Source organism: Diadema antillarum, unplaced genomic scaffold, assembly GCF_040938485.1.
Source record: "Diadema antillarum isolate AM-2024a unplaced genomic scaffold, OU_Dant_1.0 seq00002159_RagTag, whole genome shotgun sequence".
NCBI classification, from domain to species: Eukaryota; Metazoa; Echinodermata; class Echinoidea; order Diadematoida; family Diadematidae; genus Diadema; species Diadema antillarum.
The window spans coordinates 49,678-73,487 of NW_027272798.1; the positions used below are offsets into that span (position 1 = coordinate 49,678).

Below are 23,810 nucleotides of genomic sequence, written 5' to 3' on the forward strand. Positions count from 1 at the left end.
ATTATGTCAAAAAATTGACTTCTCATCTTTAGTGAACTTACTCACTGTAATAAATAAAATGTCTGTTATTTGTTATATGTACAATTTAAATAATGAATGATTATAATCTGTATTTGAAAAAAAAAATAAGGCGACCAACACAACCTGTGAGAAAATTTTGAAATCAAATGAAGAAAATCGTACAAACAGCGAATCTCCTCAAATCATCAAAATAGCATGTCTCCCGTTTGAAATTAAAACGAAATTCATATTGCGAAGTATCCTGTCGTCTTTGAGTGTCACACCAAAAGAAAACAGCACATTATTTTATACAAACTATACTCAATTAAAGTGCCACTTCTTCTATTTTTTTTAATCTATCTTTTTTAAGGATTACTGTCCGGCGTAACAGTTGGCACGTTGACAACTCGTAGGCTTACCACATTGAACACCTGCATCTTTAGAATGCCAACAGCTATGGTTGTACCAGCCGCTGAAAGAACAGGAAACAATATTCGACTCCAAGCCTTGGCAAGAAACGTTGTCAAGGAGAATCGGTCCAGATCCTTCTCCAAAAGTTCCTCCAGTAAGGGCCTTCGCATTGCCAGTGGGATATCCAAGTTGCCTGCAGACGACCTGTGCAGCTAAGTCATTCCAGCCATCATCGCACACCGAGCCCCAGGCTCCATCGTAGTAAACCTCAACCCGGCCCTCGTGCAATAAGCTTCCCCCAACAAGACGAATGTTGACTCCTGGTTAGAGAGCAGAATCATGATTCCGAAAAAATAATATGTAAGGTTCGAATCAGGTTTAGGTGAATTAATTCGCTTGAAAAAACAAAACAAAACAAAACAAAAAGCATAGCATCAGTCTTTAAAGTGGAAAGCTCCACCTATGAAGGTCGAGAAGAGATTATCCCATTGTTGTGTAGCCTTTTTCCCAAAATTTTCGACTAAATTTGCCGTCTGAACAAGGTAACCACAGCGCCGAGCAGTTCACCTGCCGATTCTGTGAAGAGTCCATTGCTCGGTTTCATAAAGCTGTTCGTAAAGTTACTTAGGGCGGACTTCCACTAGGGCGCGGACAAGCCCAGGAAGGGTTGCGGAAGCAAATTCTGACATTTCGACATCCTGTCCGCGTCAGACGGGGAAAGAAATGTGCGAATCGGCTTGTCCTAGGAAATTCCTAGGACTGTCAGCGGACTATCCGCGGACTGACTGCGGTCATTCCTAGGAGTGTCCTAGGAATCACTTCGGAAGAGCGCGAAATGTCTTGGAATATGGTAATCGTAGCCGGGCAGTGCGGAAACATCTAGGATTACACGAGGAATGAACGCGGACAATCACGATGTCTTCCGGACTACATAAGTTAGACATGCGGACAATACCACGGAAATGGAAAGGTATTTGACGCTGACTTTTAAATGTCCTCATTATTTTGAGTGCTAACCGTCATGGAGGTCACACAGCCGAAATTCGCTTTGTCCTATTGCTTTAAATACCAGCTGTGAGGGATGCCGCTGAGATAGCATTTACAGCTCACAGGTCAGTGAGGCATCACGGACCTGATGCTTTCCACGACTCCTTACAAATACGAACAACTTTGTTTTCTTTCAAACCTCGTTTAAAGAAGTATATTTTAACTCAATAATAATTGGTATGATTTTGTTCTGAATTTATTAGTATTGTTATACCGATTATTATGCTGAAGAATAATCATATCATAAAATGGCCCACACAAAAACATTCAACTCACCTATTGCACTCGCACAGCACTCACTCACATCTCCTTTTCCCTCTAAAGCAAACTATTGTAATGTAGAAACGTTTGTGTTGCTCCTTTATCATTTGAGTATATGAATATAAGAACGACCCAAGTCCATGGAAGATCATTTCGAGTAAACTTAAAAAAAACTTCATATCTTTTTTATTTGTCCAATAATATTCTATTTAACTGTGATGGGAAGGCAACACTGTATATACAAATTAGAACATATATTATTATGACAATTAACATTTACATTAAAGGGGCATAGTCCCAGTAGTGTAGATGGCGCTGTTGATGATACTGCCGAAGATTACCGAAGTAGAGCTGTCATCAAGAGTAAAGTGCGTAGGTGTTGCTAAGTAACGTTGCCTTTGTTGTCTTCTCTGCGCATCGCGCAGTCTGTAGTAATGCCAGGGTGCGTGCATATGTGCTTGTTATTATGACATCACAGAAGAAGTTTGCTAAAGCTGTCATCCCCCTCAGCCGAATCATGAGCCGAACTGTGATCGGACCACTGACTACAGTGAATCGGACTTCTTCGGACTCGGGAAAGTGGGCCAAAGCGTAAGCGCCAAAAGAAGTCGATAGCGTAGGTCTCTATAGGAAACTTGCGCCGTGCGCCCGCGTACGCATTTGACTAAAACACGGGGACCATGCACCTTTAATTGTGGAGAGGCCATGTTGTGTGGTGGACTTGGGTCGTTCTTTGATTCATATGGACTTGGGTCGTTCTTTGATTCATATACATGATATTCTGCTATAGAGATGGGGGAAGGATGAGAGAGGGCGCTATTATATGAATGTAAGAATGACCCAAGTCCTTCATTCTTACATTAATATAAGATTTAACTCATTAATTTCAGGCACTTCCGGGGGTAAATAGGATTTATCATTTACACACAAGATGAGTCCATGCATAAGCTACAATATTTCCCATGTCAAACTGAATTTGGCCAAAAATTGGATTTGGGTCGTTCTTATATTCATATATTCATTTGGTTATATGTGGGCATAGATTTGTCACATTGATGTAATTCATAACCCTGCACCTCAAAATAAACAAAAAGTCGCCAGACATGAATTTTTAGTTAAGACCATATTCTGAGAGAGCAGACTTTAAGCTTTAAAATGATGCATAACTCAAATCAAATGGACTCTCCTAACATATCTAAATATTGGAAAGAAAGCACAAACTCAGGAAAAGTGTGAACTGAGAAAAGAGGCTCTAAAGTACAGTGTCTATTCAAGCGCTTAATCTTTACCAAACCGTGCTGGCTGTGCGATGAATGGGACAAAAAACAGGAAGTAAACCACCAGAGTAACAACAACGAAGAGATTATGAGATTAAACTGAAATTAGGCATGCCTCATTAACCCATTCTGTCCATAATTAATGCCAACTTTCAAAGCAGTAGCCCTATCCTTTCAAAAGTTATTAGAGTTGAAAGTGAAAAGTGTGGACAAGGTTTTTCATAAATGAAAAAGGGACTCTAAAGACACACCTAATCACACTATTCTACCAAAAATGTTCGAGATAAACTGCTAAAAAACACACGTTCCTGCCCGTTTTATTCTACCAAATTTTAACATAGTGTAAAAGAAGACCCACTCTTTCAGAAAATATGAAAAAGTCAAGTTCGGCTAGGTTGACCCATTTCACTTCTTTTCAGTCCTCACGCAAAATCAGTGTGTACGACTTCATGTTCGTTTTGAGGTGCACGGTCACACACACACACACACACACACACATATATATATATATATATATATATATATATATATGCTGGCTGTGCGATGAATGGGACAAAAAACAGGAAGTAAACCACCAGAGTAACAACAACGAAGAGATTATGAGATTAAACTGAAATTAGGCATGCCTCATTAACCCATTCTGTCCATAATTAATGCCAACTTTCAAAGCAGTAGCCCTATCCTTTCAAAAGTTATTAGAGTTGAAAGTGAAAAGTGTGGACAAGGTTTTTCATAAATGAAAAAGGGACTCTAAAGACACACCTAATCACACTATTCTACCAAAAATGTTCGAGATAAACTGCTAAAAAACACACGTTCCTGCCCGTTTTATTCTACCAAATTTTAACATAGTGTAAAAGAAGACCCACTCTTTCAGAAAATATGAAAAAGTCAAGTTCGGCTAGGTTGACCCATTTCACTTCTTTTCAGTCCTCACGCAAAATCAGTGTGTACGACTTCATGTTCGTTTTGAGGTGCACGGTCACACACACACACACACACACACACACACACACATATATATATATATATATATATATATATATATATATATATATATATATTTAATGACCCAGGTTCACTTTTGTGGTGTTTGAGTTTGGCGGTCACATTTAATGCGACCTAAACGATGCACTATATATGTATAGATGTAATGACAACTATTAAAAATCCCTCAAATGAAAATGACTTCTTAAAAGAACGCAAAAAAAAAGGTACAATTGTAGTGCAGAGTGCTGCATCCTCTTTTTCCTAGTTACAGTTGGCAAAATATCCACTGCCTTCTGCTTTGCTTCCTTCATTCGGGACTGAAAAATACTGATATTTACCTTTTCCTATATTTCAACCGGACACTTGCATTATATAGATTCGCATCGGCTCCGCGCTGTCGTAAAACATCCCTGGTGTCTTCCGCTTTCAGTCAGCTTCCCCACACCGCGGGATTCTTTCAGGAACGTTTGCGGAAGTTGCGGAAGGGTTCCGGACAGGCGAGATCTCCTGAGGACATCGTCAGGACAAGTTGCCGAAGGTGTCATTTTCCCCGGAAGTTCATTTCCCCGTCAAAATTTTGGCCTCGATCAAAATTTGGACGCGGAAATTGTTCTCTCTCCCAAAGGCGCGGAAACGCCCGGACATGCTTAAGACAGTGAGCAGACACTTTCAGGAACGTGCGGACAGGTTACCAGTGCGGAATTCCAGATTTGCTTTCCGGGGGCTTGTCTGCGTCTTGCTCGCGCCCTAGTGGTAGCCTGGTCTTCGGAATTTACGAACGACTTCGATATGGCGAGCCAAGTATAGGGAATGTAGCTGATCAGTCGGAGGGGGTACATGCAATACATTTGAAAAAGGAAACGGATGTCGACTAGTGGTAAAGTAGGTGTGTGACGACTTTATAGACGGATTGTTAAACACTGTCGTTCAAGTCATGTTTTGAAAGAAATAAACAAGCAAACAAGCAAGCAAACAAACAAACATACTAGGACTTTTATAAATACAAAGGGCTTTACTTTCATAATTTCATTATGACGATTTTGTAAATCCGAACCAGCATATGTTGTGATTTTTTTTTTAATCACTGCTGTTTCAACAAGCAATTCTTAAATTAATATAATAATATATCCTAGCAGCCAAATCTTACCACATCGCACTCCAGCAACTTCGTAATACCAACAGGGATGGCTGTTCCAACCGTTGAAAGAACAGTTAGTAAGACTCGGTTCCCAGCCATTGCAGCCAACGTTGTTAAGAAGAATGTGTACCGATCCCTGCCCATAATTCCCTCTAGACATAGCCTCCGCATTGGTAGTAGGATATCCGAGTTGTCTGCAAACAACCTGTGCATCTTTGGCATCCCAGCCATCGTTGCACACCGTGCCCCAGACTCCACCGTAATAAACCTTAACCCGACCCTCGTACAACGAGCTTCCTCCGACAAGCCGAATGTTGATTTCTGGCAAGGCAGTGTCAGTGACAGTGACAATTCACACGATATAGAATAAATGGACAGAAACACTCCGGAAATGAAAAGGATAAAAGTGAATCTGACTCGTAGGAAATGATTTCAATCAGAAGAAGAGGTGTTTTTAAAACCAAACACAAAATGTAATTTTCCAAGATAACCTGAATTAATCAGTAAATAATGCTTCGTTCACTTGTCAAATATGTACCACCATATAACATACAAATGTATCCAACAATACACTCTAAGATTATTTATACATGGCTTGACATGAAGCGGTATTATGACCCGAGACCAATTGAAAGAAATGTTGGACACACCGTTGCAGTTGTTGTTGTTTTTTTTTTCCAAAGAAAAGAAACATCCAAAATTGCGAGTGTTTACATTGTGCCTGTGTCTTTTCCAATTTAGAAAGTAGGAAAAGTAACACAATTTGAGGCTCAGTGCTCATGTATGCGTGCAATATTGTAATTACCGTGACCGGGGTTTGCAAGACCAAATTCAGTCAGACCCTGTTTTTCTTTATCCTTCAACAACTTTTATCTTCCTTACTTAAACTTTTATATGCAAATTTGTCAAATATGCAGAAATTATTGTCGTACAAAAATGTATGGGCAGGAAATGTAAGTGGCATGCTGGGGTGTGTTTCATCAACGAGTTTGTCGGAGGTTTTCACCGACAATTTTGCTATTAACCAATCAGACGCAAGGATTTCAGTAGCTTTTATCAATTGTCAGTGTAAATCACTGACAAAAAGTTTCATGAAACGGTCCCCAGAGGTTATTAAGGTTATATTGCATATTTATATATATATATATATATTATATATATGGTGTCATTGAAAATCGCATACTTTATTCTTCGATAATGTTGAACATTTTGACTTTAAGAGCATACTTTGCGAACTCACTGTTTTCCCTCCCAGTTATTACATGTATAATTATGAAGGTTTTAAGTGACACCAACATTTGCTTGAAATGTTATTATTCAAATTAAGCTTCCCCTATTTTCTTAACCATCGAGTCAACCGGTGAAACAGATTTGAATCTACACGGAGAACTCCGTGCAAACACAATGACTGCAAACTGATCGAAACATCATAACAACATGTTTGACGTTTGAAATTGAAATTAAATAATACATAAATCATCATGAAGTAAAATCCCATCTCCACATACCACATCGGACGCCTGCATCTTTGAAGTGCGAACAGTTATGGTTATACCACCCTCTGTGAGAGCAGAAAGCTATATTCAACTCCGAGCCTTTGCACTTAACGTTGTCAAGGAGAATCGGTCCCGATTGTCCTCCATAATTTCCTCCAGTCAGGGCCTCCGCATTGGTGTACGAATATCCGAGTTGCCTGCAGACGATCTGTGCATCTAAGTCATCCCAGCCATTATCGCACACCGTGCCCCAGATTCCACCGTAATAAACCTCAACCCGACCCTCATTCAATGAGCTTCCTCCAACAAGGCGAATGTGAACTATTAGAAAGGGAATAGCGTTTGAAAGAGTGTACACGGAAGAAAAACAAAGAAAATAATCATCTGAGACAGAGTACATTATCTGTAAATATCAAACAGAGCTAATGACATTACGTTCAAAGAAAAATGTTGTGTTGCAGGTAACTAATTATATGCACGGTGCAAACCAACTGCACCCAACATTATTCTGAAACAGCAATGTAGTCCTGGTTTGAAAAAACAGTCTACTTTTTTAATCTATGCACTTTTATAGATTTTTTTTTGTTACACTTGATATGTATATGCTAAGCTCTCCTGTCATGAAAGTATAAATATGTTTCAAATCTTTGATTTTTTAAACAAATGACCATAGTAGGTTAATTATTTTAGAGGCACGACTTTTGCAAACAAAACAGCGTCAGGAATGTATGAGTTTTTAAACCCCCAAATTCAGTAGAACACACAACTTGATAGTCAATTACCATATAAAAAGCAAGCTGCATGAGATACGAATGGAATCGCGAGAAGTGCTGTCATTGCGCACTTGCATTGTTTGGTGATTTGATTTTGAGTGGGTTTGTGCGGTTTGGGCTGAATATTCGAATTGACACGCCATTCGGCGTGCGAACGTGACACATCATTTTTTTTTTTTATAAGGGGAGGAAAATAAGTCGAATATGTAACTTTCGCGATTGTTCATACATACACGTGCAATGTTTATAATTATAAGAGATAAACACTGCGGTGAGATTTTTCCGGTTTCTTAATGAAGAATGATTGTTGGGTGGTACGTGGTAGAAGGTTTGAACGGTGCACTACTTGTTCATTCTTGGGAATTCATATGTGTCCCTCGAAAGGGGTCTGCCTGCGAGTAGAGTCCGTACTAATACGTTGTGCATCGGCCTTCTACCACCCACTTTTATGAGGGGACTTGAAAGAGAAACAGATACTGCGAAACACCATGTCAACACAAAAAAGGGGGAGAAGGCTAAAAAGACAAACAAACAAAGAATGTCTGCTATTTTCTGATACGATTTTCAAAATTACCTAGTTTGATCTCATTTTTATAACATCATCGGCTGCAGACAAGCAAAGATAAACTCGAACCCTGTCTCTCCCCCCCCCCCCCCCCCGGAAAAAAAGGAGGAGAGCATGGAGGGAATGCTAAAGTAGATGTATTTTGATGGGGTTCTCTCAATTTATGTTGGGCTTAAAGGGGTAGTACAGTGTTGGAGGAGATGAGAATTAGGCTTTCAACTTTTTTGCGAGATACCAAGGAAACACTTTACGATAATACATACCATTTCAAAAGGGAATACAAAGTTTATTTTATGAAAATCAGGTTTGAAATGATTAAAACATCTAAAAACAAAGTAAGACAAAGCGATCGCAATATAGTGTGAATCACTCTTTTTTGGATATATCTATATATATATATTTATCATATAAATGTTGAATTCCTCATAGAATTACATGCTTTTTCATATTTCATAAGAGGTTTCTCATTATGTCACCGGAAAATGTTACAAACCTGAAATTAGGTCTCAACGAAAGCTAATGGGGGGCAGAGTGTCCCTTTAAATTGTGATTCTGTTTACAAAGGTGGAGGAAATGATTGATTGAATACAATCTTTTTTTTTTGTGATGTATGGAATTGATTATTTCTTTTTGATGTAATTTGGATATTTATATACGAATACTAGTATATGAATTCAGAATGATAAATAGGAAATGAATTTTCTCAGAGAACTATATTTAAGTCTGCTGAGACAAACAAGCCATTTTGACGCCAGCTTCGCTTTCTATTTTCTCACGTACCCGACTCGGTAATCGGTTTTTGAACCGTTGGCATCCCATTCGTCGTCGATCCGGAGTGAGTATGTGACTGGCTCTCTTCGAGGGTGCTGTCAGGCACCGCTCTCGTAGTTGACAAGCCATTAAGTTGCTCTGTTGCAGGATTTTGTGTTGAAGATGAGTTTCTCATCCTATCTATGACTCTAAGTGATCCAACGCTCGTAGAGTCTTTCAATTTGTTTGACGGTTTACCTACACACGCACAGACATTATTAACATAACTATACAGTATGTCCCCTAAAAAATTACAACCGGACCCCCCGCAATGATATCTTTAAACATAGTGAATCAATCTGAATACAAATTGAGGGAATGAAACTATAACTCATTGCCCACATCTCACAGAAAACCCCATTCGATTTGCTTCAGTGGTCAAAGAAAAATGAGGAATTTTGCAGAGGATGTCGGGAATCTCTTTTGTCCAAGTTCTGTCTATTATTCACGCACTAGAGCATTGAATTGCTAAAATTTGAAAAATTAGACTCATGACGTGCTTTACAACAATCTACATTTCTCTTACCCCTTAACCAAATTGAATGAGGTTTTCTCCAAAATAGAGCTAAGGTGTTAGATTTTAAGGCCCCGAAGTAGCACTTAGACAGGTTTATCATTTTGGATGTTATCAATTCGAAAATTTAATCAGATTTTTGCATTGATAACATTCAATATGATTATTTTTTTTCAATGCTACTTCAGGGTGTTAAACTTTAACATCTTAGCTCTATTTTGCAGAAATCCCAATTCGATTTGGTTGAGCGGTCACAGAGAAATGGGGATTGCAGTAAAGCATGTCATGAGTCTGATTCTTCCAAGTTTAGCACTTCGATGATTTTGTGTGTGAACAATATACAGAACTTGGACAAAAGAGATTCCCGACATCCTCTACAAAATTCCCCATTACTCTTTGATAACTGAAGCAAATGGATTTGGGTTTTCTGTAAGATGTGGGCAATGAGTTAAAGTTTCATACCCTGAATTTGTATCAAGATTGATGCAATATGTACAAAGATATAATTGCGTAGGGCCCCGTTGTAATTTTTTTTTTTTTGGGGGGGGGGACATAATATGTAAATATATATATATATATATAACACTTCAAGTTCCAATTCGTCATTATCTGTCGCTGTAAACTATTCAAATACTGCTTTATTTTCTCTTGTGAATTTGTTATAGGATTATTATTAAAGTAGGGATTCCCATTCTTGCCTTAATTACAGAAAAAAAGAATCGGGGATTGGGCTCAATCCTAGAAATTAAAATGATATCTAAATATAGAAAATATTCAAATTTCCGTCATAACAATTGAACTGCAGTTTTTCTCTAATTTCGTTCTTGCATATTTGCCAAAATTAAAAAGAAACAACGGCAAGAAGAGATAAATTCACACGCAATACTGACGTTACTGTAGACCATTTAATTGAGTGTTAGACCTCCCCCCCCCCCAAAAAAAAAGGAAACGCAGAAAGAAGACAAAATAATAATAAGATAAGGGAGTCATCGAAACACATCTATGGCACTTAGCCCATCACATTATTTTACTCTTATCCTGTAAATACTGTTATCTTTCGGACTTAACTTCTGTGTAGGTCATTTTCCAGCCCATTGAAAATACAAGGAGTCGTGTGAATACGTGACCCGCAGCAGAAAAAAAAAATGCAAACATGTGTATTAAACAGTGCACATTATCACCAATCAGAGTATTATCGAACCTACCTAAATAATGGAAAGAAGCACAAATTGTTGAAAATGGTGTACTGAGTAAAGAGACCTTAAAGTATGGGGTCTATTCAAATGCTCAGATATGACCTGAAAACGTACGTAAGAATTTAAAATACGTGAAACAAGTCGACCTATATATTACTATTTTTAACGTGTAGTTATACAATACAGTGAGGGTAAATCCCCTCCCCATCCGCGGTCTTTTGAACTTCTGAGGAGACTGTCTTCAATCTATTCAAACTGAATCTATTCAAACTGAATTGAACTTGGGATACGTTTCCTATCGAGAAGTAAAATGAGATGAAAAGATAGACAAAATACAATACAAAGGCGACCACTAGTTCAAGAAGGAAAGCGGGAGTTTCGTTTATTCTTACCCAATTCACAGACGTCCCCTGTAAACCCCTCAGTACAATGGCACTAATGTCATGTCAAAAGGAAACAAGCAAGCAAGCAAGCAAACAAACAAACAAAGTAACCAAACCCTGCATAACATTTCAAACTAAATATTTGCTGAACGTTCACACGAAAAAAAAGGAAGATTACAAGCAGATTTACCAAATATCAGTATAGAAGCTACTTGTGATAATAGAAAACCATTGTTTTTGAGTTTTGTGTATAATCAAACTTCATATCAGGGTTAATTTAACTAATAAATCCAGGGTGTATGCAACCTAGCATAAACAGAAACCATCTTCCACCAGTTTAACAGCAAGCCGATGTAATATTGTTTTGATGAAAAATACTGGATGATAATTTGTCGGATAGTATGGGATACACTTATAGGACAAATTCACCTTCATAAACGTTTGTTTTGAGTGCATGCAGCAATATAAGTAGAGCACATCAGTGAGATTTTGATGAAAATTCAGTTCAAATTCAGTTCAAAATGATTTTATTTCCATATAAAGTAATGCAAAGTGCTTACTCGAGGCTGGATGACAAGATTACTACTGCTTGTGATGTCACATGTGAACAACGATAAAAAGAAAGAATAAAAAAAAAATCAACATATCTTCACTTTTCTCGCATAACAAAAGAACACTTGACTTCTGTCTTCAAGAAGGCAGGGGAAATATTACCTATAACATTATGTCAGTAACAAGTCGAAGAAATGTGCATTTCATTCAAAATGTGAAGTTTTGTGAAATTCTCTTTTTGTCTTCTTTACATTGTTGTACGCATATGACATCTTACACTGTAGTAGTCTTCCCATCCAGCAGTGACTGCGCAGATGCTTTAAGAAATTCATAACTTTTGAATGGATTTTCCGTTTTCCCCCAAACTTTCATTGATAAGTTCTACTATCATTAGTGCATTCACTCAATCTAAATTTATATGAAGGCGGACTTGTCCTTTAACTACATTTTTGTTGAGTAAATACAAATTGTATTGATTTTGTAAGTCAAGCACATCTATCCCCCCCCCAAAAAAAGTTTAACCATGGTACTGGGTTCCCATCTTTTAATTGGCTGCGAATCGATTTAATTTCGCGTACTGTAGAGTCACTTTTTTATCACATCACTGCATGTAATTGGATGGAAAATTTTAACGGGGGGGGGGGGGTGGTCGTTACCATGGCAAGAGCAGAGTGTGCACGCGTAAAATTTGGTAGCAAGCAGATTCGTGTTCACCACACCAAAAGCAGGGCCGAGCGAAACAGAAAATGAAATTATCCTTAAAATAGTGATTATGTAGATAGGGAATGATCCTAATTTCCAAAGAGGAGAGAAAGAGATAGAACGAGTGAGGCATATCTAATGACGGACACCTTACCTGGAATGCGACAATCCCACTTCCCAGGCTGAGAGCGAGTCGCATAGCAACTCTTTGGGGTGAAAGCACTTGGCGTGAACTTCGGGATGAGTTGAACCCGAGCGCCTTGAATTGTTGTAATCTCACATTTTGCACGAACCGGGTAAATGTAACTGACGTTGTACTTGTTCCTGCACAGACCGTGGGCTGCAAATACAAAGACGGGGTTGATGTTTTCGCATTAGAAAATGATTTATATTGAGCTGCCTCGTAGAATATGCATTTTCATTTCAATTTGCATGTCATTAATAGTGATCAGATGACATTTGAAACAGGAAGGCATTGATTTAGACGAGTCCAAAAATTTGATAAAGAGCTTTATGTTACTATACAATCCCTGATACTAAAATACCCTCAAAAGACATGTTTTGTTTGCAGAAGGATTGCGCCTTCATAATCATGCCGAGGAACTTACACCCCGTTTACAGTGAGGGAAAAGACCGGGCTCTGCCGCGGCCGAGCCCGGCCTTCATTTGAATTGAATTAAATAACTGAAACTGCACTGGTCTTGCACTTGAGACACAGTGAACAGTTCCAGCACGTTTATTTTCATATTTCACTTGACATAAAAATACATCCAAAAGAAGAATAGAAACCAAGCAAGATACAAAATATGGTATAAGTCGGGTCATGAACAGAAAGTGTGTCAGCATACATAATGTACATAAGACAATTCTTTACAACTTGTGAAATATGATGGAACCGCAAAAGCAAAGCTTGTAAACGCACTGTAAACGCGCAAAAGGCCAAATGCGGTACCAAAATCGGCCGCGCATTTGGCCAAGCTCTGGGGCCCGTTGCATAAAAGTTACTATTATGGTAACTTTGCCATCCAATGGTAACTACCATGGCAACAATACTCAACAGCCAATCAAAATCAAGAATTCCATGGAAGTTACCATTGAATGGCAAAGTTACCATAATTGTAACTTTTATGCAGCGGGCCCCTGGAGGGAGTCTCGCGCCGCGGCCGAGCCCGGCCTTTTCTCACTGTAAACGTAAAACTGGGCCAAGTGCGGTACCAAATTGGGACCGGCTGCGCGCTCCCATTGCATTGTATTAGTCATTTGTTTGCAAGCAGAGCGCCACTCCGACAAAGCATTGAGAGGTTTGAATCAAAAGCCCGGGCCGATCCCGGCACTGTAAAAGGAAAAAAAAAAATGGGGGGGGGGGGGGGCGAGTACCGCAATTGAGGCCGGGCTCGGCCGCGGCTCGGCCCGGTCCTGAACTGTAAACGGGGTCTCATACTCCCTTGACGTTTTATTTGTTTGTTTTAACTTTTCATACAATAGAAGTCTCACAACTATATCTTAAGACATAGTACAGTTTTGATGCATTGTAGGCAGGAAGTGAATCATTGAAAAAAATACCTACAATGTGTAAGAAAAAGCTATCATATTAAGCTCTTGTTTAGAGAAACCATGTTCAATTTTCTGTTGTTGTTTCTGGTCATGAGACAACCGGCAACAGATAATGTTTCTTTTAATACCATTTGAAGAAAAATAAACGAAGGTCTAAAAAGTTGAAGTAAGGAAAGATAACGCATCTTCGTGTATTGATATGAAAGATGTGACGCAGAAGGTATTAATACCTTGGATTTTTTGACCTGTACAAACAATGGAAGAAGACATGAATGGGAACTTATTATTATTTATATAAACAACATAATCAGAGTAGCAGAAGCATACGAAAAAAAAACCACATTGTTTTTAACGTACCATCAACACTAAATTTCTTTACAGCAACAAACTCGTCTTCAACGTGCTATAAAGGCTGACGTTTTCCTACAGGCACAGGTAATTGACTGTGCGGATTCGATGCACACTTTCATCTAATTTAGGAGTTCCTGTCCTTTCACTTTATAGTTCCTTATTGTTTACACGTCTAAAAATGTCTATGTTTATGTATCAAAATGTTCGCTCATTTTTCTTGTCTTGATTTTTATTTCTATTAAACATACGCTTGAAAATGCGAGTATTTAGCATTTGTACCTTGTAGTCAATAAACACATATTTCTATTTACAAAACATAAGAACATATTCCTCTTATATGAAAATAAATGTGGTCCAGACATGAGGTGTACTTTCAATGAATCTAATTTGCATAATCTATATCATGAAATTGTATATGCAGGGTCTTTAAAGGCCCTGTTGGGTTCATGGAGTATAGGAAGGCTGACCCACTTCGGACATACTAGAGAATCCCTGTAGAGAATTGTACACAACTTTATCGCTGATCTCTATGTAAGTACTCGCAAACAAGTTAAGAATCAAAAGTGGATTCCAGCGGCAGTCAGCCGATTCCAATGAGCGTATGCTGCGATGCACAATAGCTGGTGCTAGTCTTGGTTTTTCGTATGTACCTCGGTATTCAGCGAATGGATTTGATTACCTATGAATTCTCTTGTACACTCGGTTCTCATCAGTCATATAGTTTTGGAAGTACGGGGAAAAATCGACAGCACATCTAGCCATACTTACATGTCACTCCGTGGACAAAAAGAAGAAGAAATGTCACGATTGTCCCCTTGAAGGGAAAACAAACAAAGTCGGTACATTATGTAATGATATTATAATTGCAATATCATAATATTGAAATCATAATAATTATTACAATAGTATTGTATAAACAGAAACTTAAAGAGTTTTCAACGTATTCAAAAGGGATCAAAACTATAATATTTATGAAGAGATGGTATGACTGAAAGATTATAATATACAAAGTGCAATGTAATCACATAAAATTTAACAAAATGGTGGTGTTTCACATAAAATCCACACTAGACATTGTAGTAAAATGTAGGTACTGGAAAGCATTATTTGAACACGTCCAATCTTTAGGTAAAAGACGTTTATGACCAGGCCAGTTTCAAAAGCAGGATATTGAGGAAATAAGATTACTAAAATTAGATCTTTAAATCTTACGGTTTGACTCTGATGTTGGTTTGACTTGATATGTGAAGGAGCTATTGAAATTGAAGGTGGTGACTTACCATTATTACTATTTTCTTAAAGCAAACTTTCAGCTAGACGTTTTCGATGACTCGCTTCAATGCTGCAGAACTGCCGTGTTCCGCAAAAGTGCGACTGACAAACGCTCGGGTGGTGTATGAAACATGGTGGAACCGAAGTTTTGAAATAGATAATTTTATCAGTTGGCCTGGCAACGAGGAACATTTCATACATTTTAATTTCATTAGTCAGTATTTTAATGAGCTGGAAACACACCATAAATCTAACTCTAGGGCTTGATGAAGCGGTGCTCCTATGGCCAATCACCTCCTCCTTTCTGAATGGTGCCTCAATGTACATTATCGATAAATGCAATAGAGGTTATGATGATGACACATTCACAAAATAACACCCCTAAAACTGTATTACAACGGCACTAATAGGACGAAGTCCACACTCCTTAGACTATCATTGTGGATATTATAATACATAGACATATAATACGAAGAGAGAGAATGATGGGGCGTGTACATGTGTGTGTGGGGGGGGGGGGGGGTGTTGAAGGAGAGAGAGAGAGAGAGAAAGAGAGAGAGAGAGAGAGAGAATAGTCACTGTGTAATGTATACAGAGTTTAAAAACCCAGACTTAATCTGTCATTAGAACAACAATACATTGACATTAGTGCACTAATCCACTTCCGGAATTGCGGCAGCCAACCTGGTACGTCCATGTACAGTGATACAATGAAACTTGCCATAGTGCCCTATGACATATTCGTTCATTAAAGGGACTAAAGGAGGAATATGTCACCCAAGCCTCACACTTAATAAGACAAAATAGACAGTCAGCTCAAAGAGTAGCAAAATCGTCTTTTCGAAATATAGTGTATTTGTGTATCGCGGAGTTTAAAGGGTGTGCACAGTTCTGGTCGAGGTGTAGATTTAGCTTTTAACGTTTTGCGAGATATTCAGAAACCACTGTATGAGATGTCCAAGAGCATGCAGTTCTAAGGGGAATCAAAAGTTTATTAGATGAAAATCGGTTTTAAAATGGCTGAGATATCTAAAAACAAGGTGAAACAAAGAGATTCTAATAAAGTTGTGGCATGTCACCTTTTATTATTAGCACTTTTTTGATATCTCAGCCATTTGAAAACCAATTTTCATCAAATAAACGTTGAATCCTTCTTGAAATTACATGCTCTTTCATATTTCTAAAGAGGTTTTTCATTATCTCACTTAGGAATGTTCAAAACATGAATCCCTACCTCAACCAGTACTGTACAGCCCATTTAAAATCATCTACAATAACATATCCGTGTCAGGGCTCGACACTAACGGTGGCCCGGTGGCCCGGGGCCACCAAAACTGAAAGTCAGGCCACCAAATTTAAAAAAAGGACAAATTTAGTGGCCCGCCTCGGGCCACCAAAATTTTTTGAAAAGTATGTCAATAAATTCGTAACTTTTTGCGAAGAAATTAACAGTTAGATTTGTTTGAAGGATAGATGAAAAGGACTGAATGAGTGCCTGAGAGTGAGAGTTGCAAGTTTGTTGAAGTTTATTTATGAGTAGATAATTATGTCCAACTTCTAATTCTTACTATCATAAAACTTAAATATTTGACTCATTAAAAAGAAGAACTTTTAATGTGTTTTATAGTGCTTTTTTTCTTTTTAGGGACACCAATTTTTTCTCTCGGGTCACCAACAATTTGAAATTTATGATTTTGGTGGCCCCATCGGGCCATCAAACAAAAAAGTTAGTGTCGAGCCATGCATATACACAACGATTACACATGCCCATTTGCGAAAACTCTGGAAATGTATGTAATTGGTAAATAACTATATCTGCGTATTATTATGTATATGTCATATAATTATTTTATGTGAATTTTTTATTTTGTTGGTCCTTGTTGAATTGACAAATGACAACTGCTCCACCCGAACTGGGAGGAAATTGGTATAATATAATTTGAGTAATACATTTTTTTTTTTCGTTCTTCAAGATCAGATTCCGTTTTAACGTCGGATTTATTTGATCAATTTTGTGTTTCAGATCTATTCACAATGTCAGCTTTTAGAAAAATGAACTAACAGTGTTATGTATCAATTCTTATCAATCTTATACGGCTTTTCTTACCATTGATTCAGACTAATCAATCCATAAGTTGTTAATATTTTTTGAAAGAACAATTCTTCTTTTCATAATTTTCAAGTTTGGGATCATGAAATTGAATTGTGTGTGTGTGTGTATGTTTTTTATATAACTTGTTATAAGTTAGATAATTAGGTTCTACTTTGTGTTAATTCCCCGATTCAGACTTTCCTTCCAGCAGATTCATTCTATTTGAGTACCCTATTATGATTGATTTCTATACCGAATTGTATCTAGTTCATTGCACTGATCTGGGTGATGTAATCACTTAAAAAGATACATGTACCAAGTTCGTGAGCAAATGAAAGAACGTTAATCAATGACATGGGGAATTGTCGAAAGAAGATTTGAAAAAGTGACATATTGACGTTATTCATTCTATGAAGTGAAGATTTGCTCTGTACGTTCTTCAAAATATGCAAAGCAGGAAAACCGTTGTGACAAGCCTACATTATTTATTCAAATGTTTATGAAAATCAACATTTGTGACCGTGCACCTCAAAACGAACATAAAGTCGCACACACTGATTTTGCGTGAGGACTGAAAATAAGTGAAATGGGTTAACCTAGCCGAACTTGACTTTTCCATATTTTCTGAAAGAGCGGGTCTTCTTTTACATTATGCTTAAATTTGGTATCATAAAACGGGCAGGAAAGTGTGTTTTCTTAGCACTTTATCTCAAACATTTTTGGTAGAATAGTGTGACTAAGTGACTCTTTAGAATCCCTTTTTCATTTCTGAAAAACCTTGTCCACACTCTTCACTTTCAACTCTAATAACTTTTGAAAGGATAGTGCTACTGCTTTGAAAGTTGGCATTAATTATGGACAGAATGTGTTAATGAGGCATGCTTAATTTCAGATTTATCTGATAATCCCTTCATTGTTGTTACTCTGGTGGTTTACTTCCTGTTTTTTGTCCCATTCATCACACAGCCAGTAGGGTTTGGTAAAGATTAAGCACTTGAATAGACACTGTACTTCAGAGCCTCTTTTCTCAGTTCACACTTTTCCTGAGTTTGTGCTTTCTTTCCAATATTTAGATAAGTTATGAGAGTCCATTTGATTTGAGTTATACATCATTTTAAAGCTTAAAGTCTGCTCTTTCAGAATATGGTCTTAACTAAAAAGTCATGTTTGGCGACTTTTTGTTTGTTTTGAGGTGCATGGTCACATTTACGTCAAACGATAAACATTGTTATAGTCTGTGCAGTAGAACACCTTTGAAAGCAGGAAATAATTAAGCAAAGGTGTGAAGACACGAGGCATGACCTTTCTTCAATTTGCCTGCCCTCTAATACTAATACTAATACCAATACCAATATTTAATAGTATTAAGAGTATCACAAGGAATGCATATATACTTATTTATTTATGTATTTATTTTTACGAAGCACACGTGAGATCAAGAATACCATAGTACGTGGTTTATAGGCCGTTGAGAAGCATCTTTTTCTTTAAACATATTTTTTGATAGAAGTCTTATGGTTAGTGACTCTGGTTAGAAACCGAAAAGCCTGGCATATTGTTGCTCTTGCTTTACACAAGTATGTTTTGGTTTTAATGCGAAGGTTTGTACCAACAATCTCTGCATTACCATCTCCTCCGGCCATACACCAGGTCCGTGTTACCATGATCCTGGCATGTAATTATCCTGTCTTTCCTTTCGTCTTGATTCCCGTTCATTGCATACACTGTTTTTAAATTACCAGCCTTTTTTTAAACTGATCTCGCTTTTAAACATGTATTTTCCCCTTTAATTTTCCCCTGCGATGAAAATCGAAAAAAACAGCATACCATGCTCATACACTTTTTTATGCGCTTGTTGAAATGATAGAGGGATAAACAGAAACTCATCCTATTAATTGATTTCTAATTTGTCCCTGCGCACAAGCCCTTGTCCAATTTACAAAATGGGGAAGCAAAAAAAAAAAGTAATATGAATGAAATTTACCTTCTAAATAATTTATATTGGTCTGAAGGTCAAAATAAATGAATAACTATAACAATAAAACAGTATGGTCTAATTTATACAGGATATTTTCTTCAGTGTCGCCGCTGTTCAGCAAGAGAGCCGTACCAATAACATTATTACCCTATAGCGTTGCCAGGTAACTACTCATACACTTGGGTCGAGAGGGACATGGTGGGTAAAAACATCCTGCCAAAGGACGTAAGCACTCAGCGGATTCGAGCCCGGGTCCTCCCATTTGGAGTCAGGTGTCGCATCCACCACGAAATGCCACAGCGTCCCCAACACATTTCACATGATACATCTGACTGCAAATTAATTTCCCTTGTTCCCTTCTCGGCGTGTCAATCATTTTGTCCATTCCTTCGTAAACGACAAAATAATCCCAACCGTTCCTGCAAAGGAAACATTGCTTAATCTGTGCACTAGGTCATATCTCTAGCAGTTATCTTAGTTATTTAAGAAATTTCAAATAAGACTCCTTGATAAGTTCGTCACCAGCCCAATAGAGCACTTTATTCAAATACATTGAAAAAGCCTCCTCCACTCCACGAAAATGTTTTCCAAATATTTGACCCACGTAGGTTATAATTTTCTGCTACTCTGAAAGAGTACATCCACATCCATGTTCAAACTGCCTTTAAAATAGTGAAATAGTAAATCATTAAGAATTATATTTTTCGAATGTTTTATCCTTTTTTTTAACTCTCATTCTCGTCCAAAATAAACACTAAACAAAACGTAATCCCCCCCCCAAAAAAAAAAAAAAAATCGCTATAATTTCAGAATTAGGAACCTCTGAGGAAATCTAAGCAGAGGGACAAGTTAGTGTAACTGTACTTCCAAACTACCTATCATGTGGAATTCAGTGTACATCGTCGGGTCATGCTTCAGTGACCATGACTTGAAGGCAAAATGGTCACTTTTTGAAGTTCACAAGCCGTATTTTGTAATTTTGATTCAATGATATTGGAACAAATTTCAATTTCCAGCATAAGAATTAGGCATGTAACGCACAATTTATGTGCTTCCTATCATACCATATGACTCGTGGGCAAAACTTCACGTTTGAGGGATCACGAGGTAGAAATTACCAAAATTGCAGTTTGGACATGTTTCCCATGGTATATTTGTTTCAACAGATGGAACTTATGTTTTGGAAAGCTAACAACGATTTCTGCACACAATGTGGTCAATTCACCGTTGAATGAGCACATTATAAAACAAACAAAATATCATATTGAAAGTATGCAGTAGATAGTGCTTTAATTTTGTGCACTTGAACCAACTGAATGACATTTCTGTTCATTGTGCTTAAGCCTGATGTGTATGTAGAATGGCATTTTCATTCAAGGTGTCACGCGTCAATGAGCAGGTGGGACAGGCAAACCCCTTTACTCTATAAGTGGACTAAATTCAGTTCACGCGTTGTGTAGACTTCAAAATTATTCATGGGGAATTAGTCTAATTTCATTTTGATAAATATTTTGCTGTGTTATGCTTCAACGAGCACAAGAAATGTACCTATATCAAAAGAATTTGTAATAATTTGAAACTGCCACTGTAAACGGGTTTGGAGGCAAATTCTTGCCTCTTGGTGGCCTCAAATTATGTAGACTTATCCAGTAACTCACTGTGGCATGGACACAGGCTGTCAATACAAAGTTTCACATTTCAGCATAAGCTTTCACCATTATTAAGAATATTAATGTTCCTACAGTTCATGTAGTGGATGTGAAGGTGGTGGTGGTGATGCTGATGACTATGGTGATGGTGGTGGTGGTGGTGGTAATGGTGGTGGTGATATTGAAAATAGGGGAAAAAAGGGACAATGTATTTGAGTCAACGAGGAAGCAGCGGCAACAGTAGATCGCCAGCATAATATGGTTTTACTGAGCTCACTGTTGCATGTTTCTTGCTTTTTTCTTTGTCTTCTTCATGCCATTTCATGAAACTGCCACAAATCAGACGCGACGTATGTGTTTTTGCTTTTAATCCTGTTTTCTGCATAACCTTTTCCCGAATCGTCACTGGCAATGTATGTATTGTGTCACTGTATTTGGATTTGTTCTGTATTCTGTTGCTTTGTCCTATTTTGTTGCATTTCCCTTTCTTGCATCTTGGCCACTCGCGTAATTCACTCCTGGTCCTTGCGAGTGGAAATTCCCAGTTTTACAGAAAGTTAGCGTCGATGATTTTTGTTTTTAATAAAGATCAGATTGTAGTCGTTAATTCACCTATCAGAAGGATGGTGTGTTTTTTATAATGAGAGAGATATTGCGAAAATATGGTTGTGTCAATCCGTGCTGAAAAAAAAAAAATCCAGAAAGAAAAAACAGTGTCATACAATGTGTTCACAATGTTTTCACATAGTTCAGCTGTAGTTGGCTCGGTGAAAAAGCTCGAATTCAATAGTGCGAAATTCATTGTACAATGTGGTGCTTCCCCCCCCCCCCCCCCCACAATAAACATATTAATGTTCTGTTCCACACAGTCAATTGATGAATAAATGCTTTTTAAATGCTCTTGATGCAAGAATTACGAATTCTCAGAAATTGGAACGACAATATTATGTTGGTTTCACTGCTCTTTTAACTACTATTGCCTATGAATACGATGATGAGCAGACTCTGATGATAACATTCTGAGAACTTGTTAAAGGGGATGGCTAGTAACCGATCAGTGGGAATCAGTGGGAATGCTGAGGGATGATTGTTCCAATCCTTGTGGGATTCATTTAAGAGTACATTATATATCTACTGTTGTGTGACAATTATTTGCTTCAGAACGGTCTCATATTCAAGTAATGTGCAGATTAATGCCCCGTCACTGACCAGGGATGCTTACCTGGAAACATTAAACTGCACATTACTTGAATATGAGACTATTCTGAAGCAAATAATTTTCACACAAGAATAGATATATAATGTACTCTTAAATGAATCCCATAAGGATTGGAACAATCATCCCTCAGCATTCCCACTGATTCCCACTGATCAGTTACCAGCCATCCCCTTTAAAACCGAACATCGCTCAGTGGATCAAAATTCTCCTCATATTGATATTGTCATTATGTAGAAACGCATATTTTGTTAACAACATAGGAAACGACATCCATGATACATGATAGTTCCCACTGATTTATTGGAATATTTTCCATTCTATCTATCAATCTTTGTAGCACACACAAATACACATAAACAAAATTTGCTTCAATAAACTGTCTTCTCTTCCACTTAGTTCAATTTGTATAGGCTAAATTCATCCATCCAATTCAAGATTTATCTCATCTAGCAATGAAGATGAAGCATACCAACAAAGTTTATGTCGTATTCATATGTTTTAAAGAACTCGTGAGAGTCACATCTACTTGAAGATGAATCAATTTTACATAATATGTCACAGTGCATCATAAAACCAACAAAAAGTCGCACGGCCACATCTTATGCGAGGATTCAGTATAGGTGAACGGGTCAAGCTGTAGTCTATGTTGAATTTTCATACTTTCTGAGTGAACAATTTTGCTACATTATTCTAAAGTGTAGGATCATAAAACAATTAGGGCGAAAAGTATTTAAAAGTTGTTTTTTTTTTAAACTTGTTTGTTGGTTTGGTTTGGCTATTTATCTAGCTATTTATTTTGATTGCTTGTGTTTAACCCTATAAAGCCCAAGGGGGGGGGGGGGGGCTTTTGCCACTCCTACACCTTTACCCGTTTTCAACCAAATTTGGTGACTTTTCCTAAAATCGTTATGGAAAGATTTCGGTATATAATTTAGCTATGTTTGATATTGCTGGTTGCCATGGCAACCGTAAACTGACAAACATGTTCGTCAGATTTTTCATGTTTTTCTGTTCCAATTTCAATCAACAATATAATAATGGATGAAATGTTGGTTTTCTTGGCTGTGATTTGCTGAAGAACCAAAGTGTGAAGTAATAATGGTTGTGAATTACACTGAAAAGGTTTTCTTATTATTTTCTTTATTTTTATTTGACGTAGGCATCAAACAATAGATATAATAGAAATAATCGTCAATGCAGCATTTCCAAAGACTACCTAATTATTGTGTGTCATTTTCACACAAGCTTTGCCTGTAATGTCATTTGTTGATCATATCATCAATCTGCAAACTCAAAATTCCAATATTATGGAAATATTAAATGTAATAACAATATGTACATATCCCAAGCAATACATCATAGGTTTAATATATTTCTATATATTGTTATGAATAGCGCCCCACATACTGACCTTGGGAAATTCCAGCCATAACAAATAGTGAAGGATGACTTGCTTTTCCTTTGTGGCAAAATATGAAAATGATTGATACAAAATAAAAGCATATATACTGGGGATAAAGAACTATAAAGGAAAAATAAGATTTTAGCATATATCCTATGTATTTCTTTATATTTTGGTA

The 23,810-nt window shown here is 37.4% G+C and overlaps 1 protein-coding gene across 1 annotated transcript in view; it reads right to left on the bottom strand.

Annotated features, from left to right (window-relative positions):
• Nucleotides 1–372: 372 nt before the first annotated feature.
• The window catches only part of LOC139714098 (scavenger receptor cysteine-rich domain-containing protein DMBT1-like), a 32,695-nt gene continuing 9,257 nt past the window's right edge, over nt 373–23,810 (bottom strand). Inside the window, exons 4-7 of the mRNA XM_071625809.1 lie at nt 13,900–13,914; nt 6,633–6,941; nt 5,134–5,445; nt 373–731 (exon numbers count right to left, since the gene is read on the bottom strand). Of these exons, the coding sequence (XP_071481910.1) occupies nt 373–731; nt 5,134–5,445; nt 6,633–6,941; nt 13,900–13,914 (995 nt within the window). The remainder of the gene's footprint in view (nt 732–5,133; nt 5,446–6,632; nt 6,942–13,899; nt 13,915–23,810) is intronic.